General features: G+C 31.1%; 2 protein-coding genes across 5 annotated transcripts in view; both read left to right on the top strand.

Annotated features, from left to right (window-relative positions):
* The window catches only part of LOC108567857 (KH domain-containing, RNA-binding, signal transduction-associated protein 2-like), an 88,669-nt gene extending 80,414 nt beyond the window's left edge, over positions 1-8,255 (top strand). For all 4 annotated transcript variants that reach the window (XM_017928565.1, XM_017928566.1, XM_017928564.1 and 1 more), the window contains exons 6-8: positions 2,501-2,711; positions 4,499-4,787; positions 7,825-8,255. In XM_017928565.1, coding sequence (XP_017784054.1) covers positions 2,501-2,711; positions 4,499-4,787; positions 7,825-7,900 — 576 coding nt within the window. In that variant the 3' untranslated portion in view covers positions 7,901-8,255. The remainder of the gene's footprint in view (positions 1-2,500; positions 2,712-4,498; positions 4,788-7,824) is intronic.
* Positions 8,256-12,920: 4,665 nt separating this feature from the next.
* On the top strand, positions 12,921-14,218 carry LOC108567826 (cyclin-H). The gene is made up of 4 exons (XM_017928520.1): positions 12,921-13,159; positions 13,218-13,414; positions 13,472-14,023; positions 14,080-14,218. Exons 1-4 carry the CDS (start codon positions 13,043-13,045, stop codon positions 14,189-14,191), a joined length of 978 nt encoding a protein of 325 aa, XP_017784009.1. The 5' UTR covers positions 12,921-13,042; the 3' UTR covers positions 14,192-14,218.
* Positions 14,219-15,950: the final 1,732 nt, after the last annotated feature.

Genomic DNA, 15,950 nt, shown 5'->3' with positions numbered 1-15,950 from the left:
GAGACGCAAACAAGTCGCTGTAACTGACACCGAATAGTCACTTACAATTATTATCTACATTGGTATATACGTTTGACGCAATACAACAGACAATCATCAATTATAATTTATATTGTATCTAGGACCTTATCATAAAACGAAATCAAATTATATGTTTTTCGTTATTATAAGCATGTTATATATGTCAGACATTAAAGAAAATCGAAATACATTTTCAATAAATTAATTCCCAAAGGGTGGCGTCTTCAATCTTTTTTATTTTATTTTTTATAAGTTACAGATCATCCATTGAAAATTAAAATAGCTTTGTATAATTTCCAGCAATACTTGAAAGCATAAGTTTACATAATTAAACCTCGTAAATTCAAGAACTTAAGAAGATCAATCGAGCCGAAATCCAATGTTTACGACCTGCAATCTTGTGTACGGTCATGGAAAATGCTGTGAAAAGAGCCTGTATTTGTGTGCAGGAAAATAGCGGTGATTTTCACACATAATACCAATAAGACTCCATAAACTACTTTTTCATATAAAATAAAAAAGTAAAAATTGTGTATGTAAAAGTTATTTTTGTTTTAAATCATTTAGGCGCCATCCTGTACAATAGGAAAAATAATAGGGTGGATGCTTGGGAACAGTATTTTCTTATCTACATCTACAACATACGACGTATATTTTATACAATATGATCGATAAGGGCACGATTCTGAAAAGGAAATATACAGCCAGCCCAAAACGTTGTTTACCTTTGGTTTCAATCGAATTCATTCTCTCTACGGTCTTTGCAAATTTTATTTTCCACATCGGTTCGTGCTCGAAAGAAGGACGAACAAATATATACAGATACATATATATTTTTTTATTGGTGCAGAATCGTAGGGGTTGCAGATTGCGGCCATCGATCGCGCACGAAGAGAAAAACGATTGACCACCTGTTTTCAATGGTGAACCGCCGCAGCCGCCGCCGACACCGCCGACGTATTTATAGATGAAAGGGGCGTAAAATGCAGACCGCCGTCGCCGCCTCTCGCACGCTCAGTTTATCCTGGCTAAAAAGATTCTATTTACAGGACCGAACTTATGCTTTACGAGCTTGTTACGCGGACATTCGGTTCGCATTAAATTCGCAGCAACCGGATGGATGATCGAAAAGAATGCCAATAGCATTGAAGCTCGATTAATTTTTTTATTAGAATTTGCTTCGACGTTTTATAAGCTGCAGAATATCAAAGCCATGTAAATATGGCCATTATATCCAGATTATCCTCATCTATTTAATTTTATACCAATTTAATATTTCAAAAGATTTGTCCATAAATTTCATCAACCATATTTCAATACATTTATAAATGGCCACCTTTGAATTAGCACTATTATAAATCGATAAAATAATACACGCTATTTCGAATAACATATTTGAAACTTCATTTATGCTGTTTATATTATTTCCCATACTTGTTTTCCTGCAATCTTTCTATTAGCATTTTTTAATTAAATTTTTCAAAGGGAACTTTAAAATAAGAAGAATAAAGCATTTATGAAGTTTACCATTTATAACGGATATAAAGAATTTCACAATTAACAAAAAATACCTTATTAAAAGAACAATGTAGGAGTAGTTTTTATTAAAATATTTCATTTCTAATATATTAATCATATTTTTTTATTTGAAATTTTTTGATATTTTTAATTACAAATCTTCGTATATCCTCATGTTTCTAATATACTGTTTTTCAATTAATTAATATTATTTATGATAAAATGGATCATCAAAATAAACCTTGGATATAAGAAACATTATATAATCAAATTAATAAATAATAACGAAAAAATGAAATTAACAAACTGGCCAAAACCAATCATTTGTACCTTCACCAGATAGGGAAATAATAAATTCGCCAGATAGGTAATAAATATTTATATTTTACCATCAAAAACCGTACGAACTTTTTTGGTTACCTGATATATGCGCATCATTCCGGTTGTTGCCCATTTATTATTAGCTTCAAAATTATACGTAATTCAATGTTCAACATATGATAACGTTATAGGAAACAGGTTTATCCAAAATCGTGATATACAATAACGAGTTATACAAAATTAAAACATTCAATACTTTGTTCTTTATAAATGATTATTAAAACTGAAATAACGTACCGTCAGCTCTTTTAATTTCTCCGTGAAAGAAGCACAAACTGTTGAATTAATTAAAAAAAACCGTCCCCAATTACTTTATAACTTGTTCGCCGCTGCGGCCGTCGGCGTTTTTATCTTGTACGACACGTCCGACGGCACCCTTGTCCGGATGGTTGAATTTTGCTCGGAGAATGCATTCAAACGGAAATCCTTCCTCTGTCACCCCTCGCCCAAGAATGCTATCCGAATAATCTATATGGATTGAATCCTCGAAGGGATGAAAGTGTATTATTGAGTTGTCCCGATGACTGTGCGACAACATACATCTACGAATCCGCCATACTAATTGTGGCTTACATTTCAGGATTACAACGACGACATCAGACAGGAGCAGATGTGGGAGATGCAGGTTCTGTCCAGCCAGAGAAACAATAACAAAGGCGACGAGTTAGCCGGTGGCGGTGCCGATTACCAAACAGAGGACAGGTTGAGCTCAACGGGAAACATCGAAATTCTCGAAGTACCCGACAGTCCAACAAATGAGGACCATCCTGCCCTCAGGGGTGTCCAACCAGGTATCTGTCACATACATATTTATTTAGGTTTCCGTGTCTCAATACATATATAAACCATATTTAATTCTAACAAGACACACATAATATTTGATCAGTATATCTATACAGAAGTTAGCATCTAACCCGGCACATCCACCATATAATATATTATATCATAACATTGTAATTTACATGATCAAGATTCACTTATGTCAGCGGTCGGAAAAGTGCGATTTACCAGTTAAATGCAGCTCTTTGGTACTTGCATGTGACCCTAAAGTACAATTGAAAATAAAAACTTGATTTTATTCATCATTCAAAATGTTTGAATTCAATAGCACTAACACAAGAATAATTTTTATGGTTTTTATCAGAGAGAAAATTGGCTCATCCATATCAAAAGTTAATAGCTTTAAAATAGTTTTAACATTGTTATGAAAGAGAGATTTGGCTCTTCCAGCTCAAAAGTCCGACCACTTACTTAGAAAATATGGAGTTAACCTATTAACCCTGTGCATCTGAATCGCGGTCAACGTATGCCGCATTTGTAAAATACACTCAAATAAATAAAAGAACAGAAAAAAGTAATTCAATTACGTTCATTTTACATTTGCTGAATAAATGCAGTTGCACAACTTCACGTGTACAGTCACATTTAATTACAACATATAAACAAACGATTTGCATTGCTAATAGAAAATGTACTGCGCACGACAATCATTAACAACATTTATATTTCAACAAACATGCTGAACCTGACCCCAATCCAATTAATTCAATTTCCAATTCCAATAATTCTAATTACAAAAAAAAAAATTTAATTTATGCGAATCAATATGGAAATTACTTTAAATAATTAATTTATACAAATAACTTGTTCATAACACAAAATATTATTTCTGTAATCAATTATATACTAATCATTTTATAATTAATGAATTATGTAATTTAGTACGTTAAACAATTTAATTTGTATCAAACAAAATAAACGTTACATTTTTGTTTACAACTATAAAAATATACTTTTCTAAAAAAACTATAAAACAATTTCATATTGAAAAAATTTAACTCTACGTTACTCGCAAAATATTTTGTAACGTCGTCTGAGAAACCGTCCACAAATCGTCAGTCAGTATGAAGAAGGCACATAGGTCGTCCCTCCTTTTCAGTTATAAAAGTTATGATTGGTATTATACTCATGGCGTTTTATAGACGCCACGTGAGTAACGAAGGGTTAAAAGAAACAATTAACATATTAATCTTAAATAAATGTGTAGACTAATTTAAATTTGTTCTTTTTTTAAGATTTATATAAATGAATAATGAAAATGTGTTTCATACAATAAGTGCATTAATTTAATTCAAGTTATCACAATTTAAATTAGTAAAAAAAAAATCGTGTTATGAAAATGTTAAATATTCAGAGCGGAAAGTCTGATATTATTTGTGCATAATAGAATTTAATGGACAGATGGTGTACGTTCGGCAGTCAAATTTTGATGGATTTCATTAACCGTATTTGTTAGATTGAAAGGGTTTAATTTTATACAAAAGATTTCCATTTTGAACGAATTTTGTTTTGTTAATGGATCAGCATGTGTGATCAAATTTGACAAGATTGAGAGAGAGGTGGTTGCGTGGTAACGAGCTATGTGTGTGTGTGTATGTAGGTGAAACGATGATGTCCCGAACGGAGCATTCGAGGGGTGATGCTTTTCATGTTATCGAAAATTTACTCTTAATTGTAATGAAGTGCTAAATTTCCCGCGTGAAGATTTGAAATATCTAACATCGCTGAAATGTTTCAGTAATCGTCGGTGATGCCAGCACATCGCCTATCAACAGTGGCACAGTAGTCGGCGGCCAAGTGTCTCCGAACAATGGAGCCGGAGGCGGCGTCGCGGCGGCAGTTCAGACGCCGACCATCTCGGGGACGACGCCGACGGCGGCTGCAGGACGCAAGAGGCCGCTGCTTGCTGGTGGACCCAGGACTTCAATGACACCGACGAAACGGACAGTGATGAGTCTGTTGGCACGTGCACGTGCTGCCCAAGCCAAACAACTTCCAACCACCACCTTCCAACGCGCTCCAACCGAGTAAGTACCAAGTATATTTATATTATGTTTAAAATCCACTTATTTTTAGTTTAACAAAACTTTATATTAAGATGGTTTAATGAATCACGTAAAACAGTGCAAAGAATAAATAAAATTTTAATTGAAATATGTTTAATAAATATTTTGGAAACCTCTACATACTTATGTTTGCTTTATAATTTTCTTTACTAAATATAAATGCTTTCATTCAATGAATTGATTGAAAATATTCCTTCTACTATTGTTCATTTAATAAGTATAATATTTTTCTTCTGCTTTTCCTACCACTGGAAACTCAACTTGTATTCACTAAAAAGGTGGGATGCACCTCACGTTTTCCTATTTTCGACAAACAAGCGATCAGAAATCTCACGGCAAGCTTCTTCCTTGATCGACTAAGGAAAACTCCCTTACAATCATTAGAAATCAATGGTGAATAGGGAAGACAAACGAAGGGAAAGAAGAAGAGATTACCGAACGCGACGGGGGATCTACCCAATAATTACAAATTGATCGAGCAAATTTATCTCAATTTAACGAAAGGCGAACGCGAATCGGGGAATTACAAAAGAAAATTGTACCATCGAGCAGATATCAAATCCGCGCTTGATTAATTGCACTTTTATTTTCCACTTCTTGTACCTTTAAAAAATATATCATTTAAGGATTTGTTGCAATTCCAATGCTTGTTTTACGTAAGTTATCCTTAATGTCTACAAAAGTAGAGATTTATTGCTTTGGAAATCGGGCATTTTTTTGTTTGTAACTTGCTACTTATCACTTGATCCTTGCTAAGTCATTTTAAATAAGTAAAATGTATTATGCTGCAAACTTTCATGTCATAACAACTGCTACTGGATATAATTAGGGTATCCAAATTTACTATGTTTCTTTCCGGTAATCAGTAAATTACTGGTTATTTTCTAATTGAAAATACTGTGTGCCGAATTTTCGTTATTTCAACGACAGCTATACCAACTTCAGAAAATAGTTTAAGTAATTGCAAATTAATTCAACTAAATTAAATTATAATTACCGTATCTATATTCCTAAATTCTAGATGATTGTGTAAACATTTCAAATTTTCCGAGTAAAAAATAATTTCAATCATATTGGTCGGTAATACAAGTTAACCGTTTACTGGTAATGGAAGTCCTATTTATAATAGAGTACGAAAACAGTGAAATTGAACTAGTAACTGAAATTACATACTGTGTACATTGTAATTGGTAGTCTAGACATATTTATTTCTCGTTTCGCGCATATTGGATGCATCAACTTGCAATAATTTTCTCATCAACGAAATATTGCTATTGGTATTGCATTAAAAACAAATTACGGACATGTACATCGAGCATATATAAACATATACAACATGATGGATTGGTCAATCTAATTTTCCAACAGGTTGAAAACATTTTCCGGTTGCCACTTCGAAAATCTACAAAATTGGTTTTCAATTCAGAAGACCCTAACACTAATGTGTTAATAATTGCACGATTTTATTTATTAGGAAATATATCCATTATTTTCGAAATATGCAAATTTTCTGGTAGGAAATGGTATATAGTTCATTACGGTCATACCAATATTTTTCCACTACTGAACTGTGCTCCGAATTATTGAATGTAATCGTGATTAAGGGTTCGTTTATGTCATGGGAAATGACCAGCTGAAATTGTAAATAACCATCAACGTCCCTAGGGATGTTGCAATTTCGAGCTGAACCACAAAATGTATCAAAAACTCGTTTTACACAGCATACGTACTAATGAATTTTGTATGTTTTTTATTTGACTAGCAATTAATTACAATTGTAATAATTCTATTTATAAAATGTAAAAATAAATGTATTCAATTGATACATTATATTACAACTTTATTCTAGTTTTTTTTTCAATACAATTTTTCTTATATGAATTAAAATCATATTTTACTATATTTTTTTATCATAAAAATTATTGTATTAATAAAAAATATTTTTACAAACAGTTTTATTTGCATTTTTGATTTAATTCAATATTATTTATTACATATAAAGGCAATCTAAATTTTCATCATCTTTGATCAATTATATCAACTTTTATTCTTCATTAGAATAGAAGAATAAAATGTGAAAATTCTTAGAGGACAATGGGCTGCGAAATAAGTTTTTTTTAGATTTAATGAAGAACTCCTTTGGAGCATAAATAATGGTAATAATCTTGCGAAAGCTATTAAAATGAAGAAAATAAAAGCTGGCAAAACATTCATTTTTCTGGGAGCAGTCCGTGCGTAATGGCGAAATGTTTCACATAAATTCCTTGAACGCGCGGAAAACGATACAGAAGCTTACAGTTTAATTTCCTTATTCGTTGCTCGAAAAATTGCGCACAGTCTCATTGCACGTAAAACGGAATCATAATATTTTACAAATAAAGAAGAAGCCAATTACCAATTTTTTTCTTGGTTTTCTTTCTATATATTTGTAAAATTAGTTCGTTGCTGATTTAATAATATAAAATAAAAGCATAAAATTTCTATTTTTATTTTCTAATAAAGTCAGAAATATCTGATAAATATTACATATATTATAATACAAGATGTGCCAAAGGTCACAACACCATTTTAAAATAAAATAACTTTTTGATTTCTTTACAATTTAATTTATTCTTTCATAAATAGTAGTTTGATTTTGATACATTTGTTATGTATATGATAGATTTAATATATAAGTGAAAATGTGATAGTATTCAGAAATACTTCTTAACTTGTAAGATGCAAAAAAGTAATAAGAATGAAAATTTATCAACTATTTCTGAAACGTTTCTGAACGAGATTCATGATACTATTTGTTCATTTCAGATATAAAAGAAATTTGTAGTATGAATTATATCAAATTAATTATCAATTAGCGAGACAACCCGTAACTCTTTGAGTAATAAAATTTAATATTAATTAATTGGGCTTTTAATTTTCGTTTCTTTTGCACGCTGCACCCCCGAGAAAATCCCTTTATATTTGGATGCATCTGTTACTTAATTGGTTTTAATTGCAGACGCAGCAGCACGACAATGGTACCTCTACTGCGAGAAGATTACCTATCCGGAACGATGAACCTCAACCTCATTTAAATATTACGAAAAAGGATGGGAGCTGAGGGAGAGGATACGCAAAAATGACACATGGAGAGGATCATTCCGCGGTTTCCCAAAATTTGCAGAATTGTCTTGAGGAGAGATTTTCACAAAAAAAAAATAGGAAGACAACATACGCGTTAGGTGTGAAGATGTTGTGGGGCGTATGAGACGAAAAGGGAGGAATATTTCTTTTCGGTTGATTTTCACTAGGTTTTTTTCAGCGGCTGAATTAATTTCGGTTACTAGGTTCAGCCCACTCTCTTTAAGATCTAAGTCCACACCAAGAAGTTTATCTATGAATGGATTCAATTAAAAACGCACGGACCAATCTAAAATTTTAATTAACAAATGGAATAAAAAAAATAAATTTAAAAAAAAATATGAACATATATTATTAATATTTATATTTATTATCCTTGCAAATGTTTCGATTAAGAAAGAGATTTATTATAAAAATATATATATAAATTAAGCTACAACGAATAAGGAAACGTTTTCATTAAAAAAAATTATAGAATATATAGCTAATTGAAAATAATGTAAAATCTTCAGTCTAAATTTGATGTTGCAGATGTTAATATATGCCAGCATTAATATTTATTTCTAAGCGTTTCCGTTCATAAACAAATTTAATGCACAATAAATAAAGTACTAATCGGATTTTTAAACTTAAATAAAAACACACAAAAAAAGTTGCTTTTTACATGATATTTAACGATGATATTTAGTACATATCGATTTTATAGGATTTCAATTAATAAATAATACATTTTAATAATAATTAAATTAATTCTAGTGGATAATAACGACGATGGTGTTTCTTGGTAATAAATTTTATTCTCTGTTAAAATTATAGGAAATATATTGAGATGCTTCCATGGCTCAAGAAATTTGCCAAAAGAGATGTTCTTTTTGTTCTGTTTTCTAATTGAAACCTAACTTGGAGAAATATCAGAATACAGATATAACATATTCTATATGATCAACTTAAAGAAACAGCATAAATTGAATACTACAATTATTGTATTAATTATTAATATTACCCAACTATAATTTTAATGAGAGAATTGTAAGGGTATGAATATAAAAAATAAATAAATAAAAATAAAACTTCTGTTTCAAAATAAAATATGTAATTTTAAGGAAGCAACGATTCTAATAAGTTCGATAACAACAACTTTTGTAGTTTACCTTTCATCATACCCGAAATGCCATTTTTTCGTAATAAATATCGTGCAGTTATCGAACAGTTTGGATTCGTTGAAAGGGTGTAAAAATAAGAAATATACTATATATATAATATATAGCACGATGGCGTAACTTCTAAATGTGTCAAATTGTTTTATAAAAAGAATGTAATTAGCTGCGAGCAACAGAAAAATGATTAATTCCGATTCATTAAATTACCTTCGCCCAATGCATCTTCTAACTATAATTAATACTAAAAGAAAAAATGAATCTATGAAATAAATATTATAATATATGTATTATTATGTAATATGTGTACAAATCTTAATAAAATAAAGATTTATCAAATGTATTTGTTCTATGGCTGTAATATACTTAATCCATTCCCAACAATAGTATTCCTAGTAGTATTTCAGGATCTAATTCTGCGAAAAGGTTCAGTCCACCGCGTAAAATCCTTTACTTCCCCAACATTTGTTGATCTTTTCCAAGTTAATTCGATAGAAACGTTGGTAAATAAAACCCTGTTTTTCTTGATATTTGTTTTATTTATTTCCAATAACTGCATTCATATTATTACTGTTTGTCTTCGCTTTTTTAAGCTCTAATGTAAATAAACTGATCTTAAGGAACGTTAATTACTCATAAATCGTAATCCCTATAGATAAATACATTAAAAACTTTAAACTTTGGTCAAAATGAACCAATAAATATTGTATATAAATATTAAAGAAATATCTCTATTGGAAGTAATTAGACATAAAATTTGGGGAAAATTAATTTTGGGTAAAAAAGACAATACCAAAAAAATAGGGTGATAGAGAATAATGTCCGTAACGACTTTTCCCTTACTTTCTGCGTGGGTATGTGCAGTTTCCGAGGGGATGAAAAAGTTTTGTACGTATGTAAGCCACTCGACGTTCATGTCTACATCCACTTTCGCCCATGAGTCCTTCTGCCGTTGTGTCCTCGTATCCTTTATGAGGATATATACGCACGCGGTGTAAGGGGGCGGCGATCTTTCCCCGGCAATATATATATAGTATATACACATGATGCATTGTGTGTATGTGTGTTTTCATCGTCGAACGCCGTTTGTAACCCACTCACAAGGAGACAATCGAGCGGATAACAATGAAATTGCGGGCCCGTCGTCCTCCTCATCCTAGTCTTGCCAGTACTCCTCTACTTTTTGTTGCCTTCTCTCTTCCTCTTGTACCCTCCTTGGATTCAGATTCAGTGGTGATGTATTGCATAATGAACAAGGCCACCTTCGGCATTTGAATTTTCCTTGTTTCCGAGACACTCGTAGGCTTTTCCATGCACCGTCTCAAAAGCCACCTACTACAACATATAGAAAAGTTCATCATATTGTCTCAACAAAGTAAAGAAAAAATATATTAACATCAGATCTCAATGGAGAGGTTGTAAGTGAGAAATAAATAAATCTTAGTATAAATTCACCTCGAAGTATGTATTTAATAACTCGATAAACGGAAATATTTGTGGGGAAAATGAATTTGGACGGAAAACGATTTATGGTCGGAGGCGAAGGCAGCCGTTGAATTGCTGAATGGGCGTCCGGTCAATTCGATTCGCGATATGGGTCCATAAAGATGACCGCAATCGAATTGCCCGGATGGTTTCACGCTAACTACCGCCGCCTTCTCAACTGCCTCCTCCTCAAAATGAAATTGCTCTCACTTCCACTCGGGCAGATTAAAAAAAAGATATAGAACGAGCAAAGATGGAGGTAGAAGTACATATAAGAAAGCCAAGAAAGGAACGATAAAACTGGACTGGAGGAGGAAAATAAAACCGGGAGAGTCTCCAATCGTTTCTGGGTCAGTGTTCTGGCTTACATTTTCCGAACACGATCTTCGTCCTTTGAGTGGCTCTCGTTATAACCGGTAGTTGTCGAATGTGTTTATCTCGTGACTACGCATAAAATGATCAAAATAAGCTCATATTGTTCTTGAATTATCATACGATACATAACAATTATTTTTTTGCAACAGATATAACTTGTCTGGTTAAGAGAAAATGAGATATCATAATATTTCCAAGAAAAAATGTTTGGAAAATGTACATAGGAAAGAGTATAGAATAAAATAAATAGTATAAAGAAAGAAAGACTTAGGTCGATAGACCATTAATGGCATTTGTGGCTAATAAATATATTATTATATAGATAATATAAATAAACTTATGAAAATACAAATATGTTTTATATTAGATTTACGCTCTATATTCTAGAGTCTAGAAATTAATTAGTAACGTTATATTTAACGGAGTTTCTCAGACGCCACGTGGGTAACTATATTACAAAATGCCGAGCGAGTAACGGAGGATTATATAATGTTGTACCCCGGCACTTCCACTATATTTCTTTGTGAAAATTATACTGGAGTGACTTGTACTGTTCGGAGATGATAAAACGTATGGTACAAACTTTCAGCTATTGAAATAATAAGACCTAATTTATATAACTTTCAAAGATGACAAATATACACAACTCTGGAAATGTTCAGAATTTAAACAATCTTCACTGTAGAACATAATTTCATCACATGCACTACATTCCAATTATTTATTTAAATTTATGTGCCAGTGTCTGAGGTTAAAACAAAATTGAATACATATATACTTCAAAATGAAAGTCAAACTTACAAAATTAATTCTTCTGTTAGTTCAAATGCGACGCCTGTAAATAACTTTGAAACATACAATTATAGAATTAATAAAGTAAAGGAACTTAGTTCGGTAACCAACTGCAGGGTAACGAATCCTCTGGGAGCTTTTCATGTCACTAAGCAGGAGGCTCCGAAACGCCGCGTGGTATAAGCCGAGGGTTCCCCAAGCAGAAAACGTTAATTGTATGAAAATTCTAAGTCCGCATAATTTCGCAGCTACTCCCTTGCACATCGCAATGCAACCTAATTCGTAACAGCTTCCATAAAATTAGCACACATTCCTCTAAACTGGCATTGAATAATTCATTTGTACTAATTTCGTCTTTCCTCTATTACCGTTCACGCGTAAACAAATAAACCATTTGATTGAAGCGCAACAGCGTCTTGGATATTTTTAACCATTTCCCTCGGGGAACATCCGTTTACCGGTTCCGCCTTTGTGTCACTGTCAAAACCGGAAAACGGGATTGGATTTACGGCGCGGCACGTGAACTTGCTATTTATTACCTGGGTGCCCCTTTAAGGTCTTCTTCCTGTGATTTAGAGACAATTATGGGTGCTCAAGGAGACGGCGACTTCCGAATCTCGAAACTCAAATTTATTTACAACTTAGCAAACATCTACACTTCTTTTCTTTAAAATCACCCTCATGGTATTCATAATAAATTATTATTCTTAAAATATAAACTTTAAGTAAGTAACAATAATAATATTTATTATAACAATTACAGCATACAACCAAATAAAAATTAAAACATATTCATATAATTGTTGCAAAAGGCTATTGACCATAAATTATTTCTTCCGACAGATATAACATTTTTACCAATGTTTACTAAAACTCTAAGTAATTATTATTGGACCAAATTAGGGCCGTTATGATTCAATATTAATTCATCTACATCTTTTAATAAATACTTAAATACTTTTATTAGTTACATAACAATAGCTTATAATTTGAGTGATTTGAAATGTTCCGGTTGTTAAAATGAATGAAATATTAATTAATTACTTATTAATAATTGTTTTCAAAAAATTATTGAGCCGAAAAAATGTAGACATATAAGTGACATATATTATGATTAACTTAAAGCGCAAGTTACATTAGACAATGCTGCTACCTATAGGAACTAAGTTGAAACTATAATCATAACATAACCCTACATTGCTCAAGAATCATATTTTCCTCACTCTCTAAGGAATATGAATTAAATTAAATAATCTAAAGTATAATTGATAGAATTGTTGTTATACAATGTTTCCCACAAGTACCCAGTGTAAATATTGGATGTTTTCCAGTGAAGAGGAATTAAATCAATTAAGAGAAAAAACCAACACTAAGCACATTCAAGCTTATGGAAAAAATGTACCTGTATGTATACTGTAAACTAAGATATAGTTAACAAATAGTTATAAACAATTTTTTTCAGGAAGCCAATCGTTATGATTACTTTTTAACTCCAGTAGAAGAAAGCTTGATGGCGAAGAGGTATGAACTGTTCTTAAGAGACTTCTGTAAAGGATTTTCACCTCCAATGCCACGAAATGTAACAGGAACTGCATTTCACTACTTCAAACGATTCTATGTAAATAATTCAGTGATGAATTATCACCCAAAAGAAATCATGTTGGTTTCTTCAACTTTAGTTTAATCCATAATAATTATTAATGAGTATATTTTTAGGGTAACATGTGTATATCTAGCATGCAAAGTTGAGGAATTCAATGTGTCCATTGGACAGTTTGTGTCAAATATTAAAGGAGATAGGGAAAAAGCTTCAGACATTATTTTAAACAATGAACTATTACTTATGGAACAGTTGAACTATCATTTAGCTATACACAATCCATTTCGGCCTGTGGAGGGATTAATAATTGATATCAAGACTAGGTGTCAGTCACTTAATGATCCAGAGAGATTAAGACCTGGGATTGACCAGCTTTTGGATAAGGTTTTCCTCACTGACGCAATTCTGCTATATTCACCAAGCCAAATGGCATTGGCCGCTATTCTTCATGCTGCTTCCAAACTGCAGGAGAATCTAGATTCGTACGTTACTGATACTCTCTTTGGAGTTGATGGTCGTGGGAAACTGGAGGAACTCATTGAGGCAGTAAGAGGGATACGTTCGATGGTAAAGATGGCGGACGTGAATCCTGATAAGAACCAGATGAAGTTAATCGAAAAGAAGCTGGAGAAATGCAGAAATCCAGACAATAACCCTGATAGTGAAATGTGCGAACGATTTACTTTCTCATTGTTACATTTATTTATTCTGTTGCCTGTTTCAGTTACAAGAAGAGAATGCAAGCTTTACTCGACGACGAAGACGAAGTTTACAATCAAATAATGAACTCCAACACGGAATTGGATAATTCTACTTTGAATATGCAAGCCCTTTAATGTTTATTTTTTTAGATTGATGTTTCTAAATAATGTTTCGATTTTATTTTTGTATTGATATTAAAACAATTATATATTTCAAATTAATTTTAGAAATTTTATCATATATGAAAGAGGTGTAATAGGTTGCAAATTCGCAATCGGCATTTTTTTAATTTAATTGAATTTACTTCCAGACTTAGGTTTTTTAATGATTATAGAATTACAAAAAAAACATACTACAGATAATGTAGTAACATGTATGTATATTTGGTTGCATATAAATACTTTCAATAAATACGATTTATAGTTATTTAGTGATTGTTAATTTGCTTCGAAATTAATGTTTCACTAGAATTATAACATTTAGTCAAGGATCACATAGAGAAGCAAATTTTATAATTTGTAACAAAATTTACAGAACTCTGTGAATCAAAATTATTATGTTATATTTACTGTCTGACAACAGATAGCAGCACATTTCTGATTTGGAAATAAATAGTCAACTTTTAATATTCAAATTTTAGTACTCGTTGCATTTTTAACAAAACTAAAAACTATGTAATTTTCTAAATGCAATATAGATAATTGATATTTATAATTAAATGTGTGTATGCGACATTTGAAATGTTCCATTTCGAATTACTATATTTAAATAATTACTAAGATATTAAACCGTAACATTGAAGTGTTTTCTTTAGCAGGATCAAGGTGATAATTAAACTATCAATAATTATAATTTAATACAAATGTTTCAAGAAAATTCTTAAAGTATTTTGTTTTATTGTTGAATAATAATTATAAAATTGCTTTGATTCGACGACATCATCTATGATATAATAACAATTATTATGTAAAATATGTAATATAAAGAATATATGGTATTTTTGTTTATAGATAATAGCTACATCATAAATAAAAGAGGTATTTTGTAAAACATCATAAATTGATATTATTTCTAGACGTAATATTGGAAATACCCATGGGCTATCATAAAATATTTCCATTTTTACGGAGTTTATACGCGTTTCATCAAATCGTTCTTTTGGTCGCCTAAAGCATTTCCATGATCATAAACAAAGAAAATGAAACAAACATAAGAGTCAATCAACATTCTACGAACGCCACATTCATTATAAAACATTATAATTTTGTGAATGGAAAATATTGTCTTTATCATAAAGATTAAGTTCGCATGTATTTTTATATGATAGAGATAACTTTAATGAATAGCATAATTAAAAGTAATTATGTAATTTTTATATTGGTATATAGTATATACTTATATATTACTAGCCTTCTATGCTTGTCAATTATGTTTTTTCAGTTTAGAGTAATACATTAAACTTTTTTTTGAATTACTAACCGCAAAAAGAAATCAAAAGCACAAAACTTTCTTCTATAAAATGAGGAAAAAAATAATCATTTATGTAAAAATACTTTTCTCTACTAATTTTTTAGTAACCGCACTATGCGAGTAATAATTTTACTTATAGTAAAAACAATTCTTTTTCAATTCATTAGTATTATAAAATTAGTTGTTTTTTTTTCTATCAGTTTAAAAAGTTTCTTGCAGTATTTGCAGTTATAACCATATATCTTTCAAGAAATTACTACCAACTGTCTTACAACATTCGACAACATTCCACATTTCTTTTTGTTGCTCATAGAGTAAATAGAGTAATTTCATTGGACATTTTTTTGTCCGTATGTGAATACTGATCATGATCTAGATGTGGTACTTTTATGCAAGTGCTGGATTGAGAATGGAAAAAGTTTC

The sequence above is a fragment of the Nicrophorus vespilloides genome, unplaced genomic scaffold, assembly GCF_001412225.1.
Source record: "Nicrophorus vespilloides isolate i.1.1-1 unplaced genomic scaffold, Nicve_v1.0, whole genome shotgun sequence".
Taxonomy (NCBI): Eukaryota; Metazoa; Arthropoda; class Insecta; order Coleoptera; family Silphidae; genus Nicrophorus; species Nicrophorus vespilloides.
This window is presented reverse-complemented; position numbering and strand designations above follow the sequence as displayed.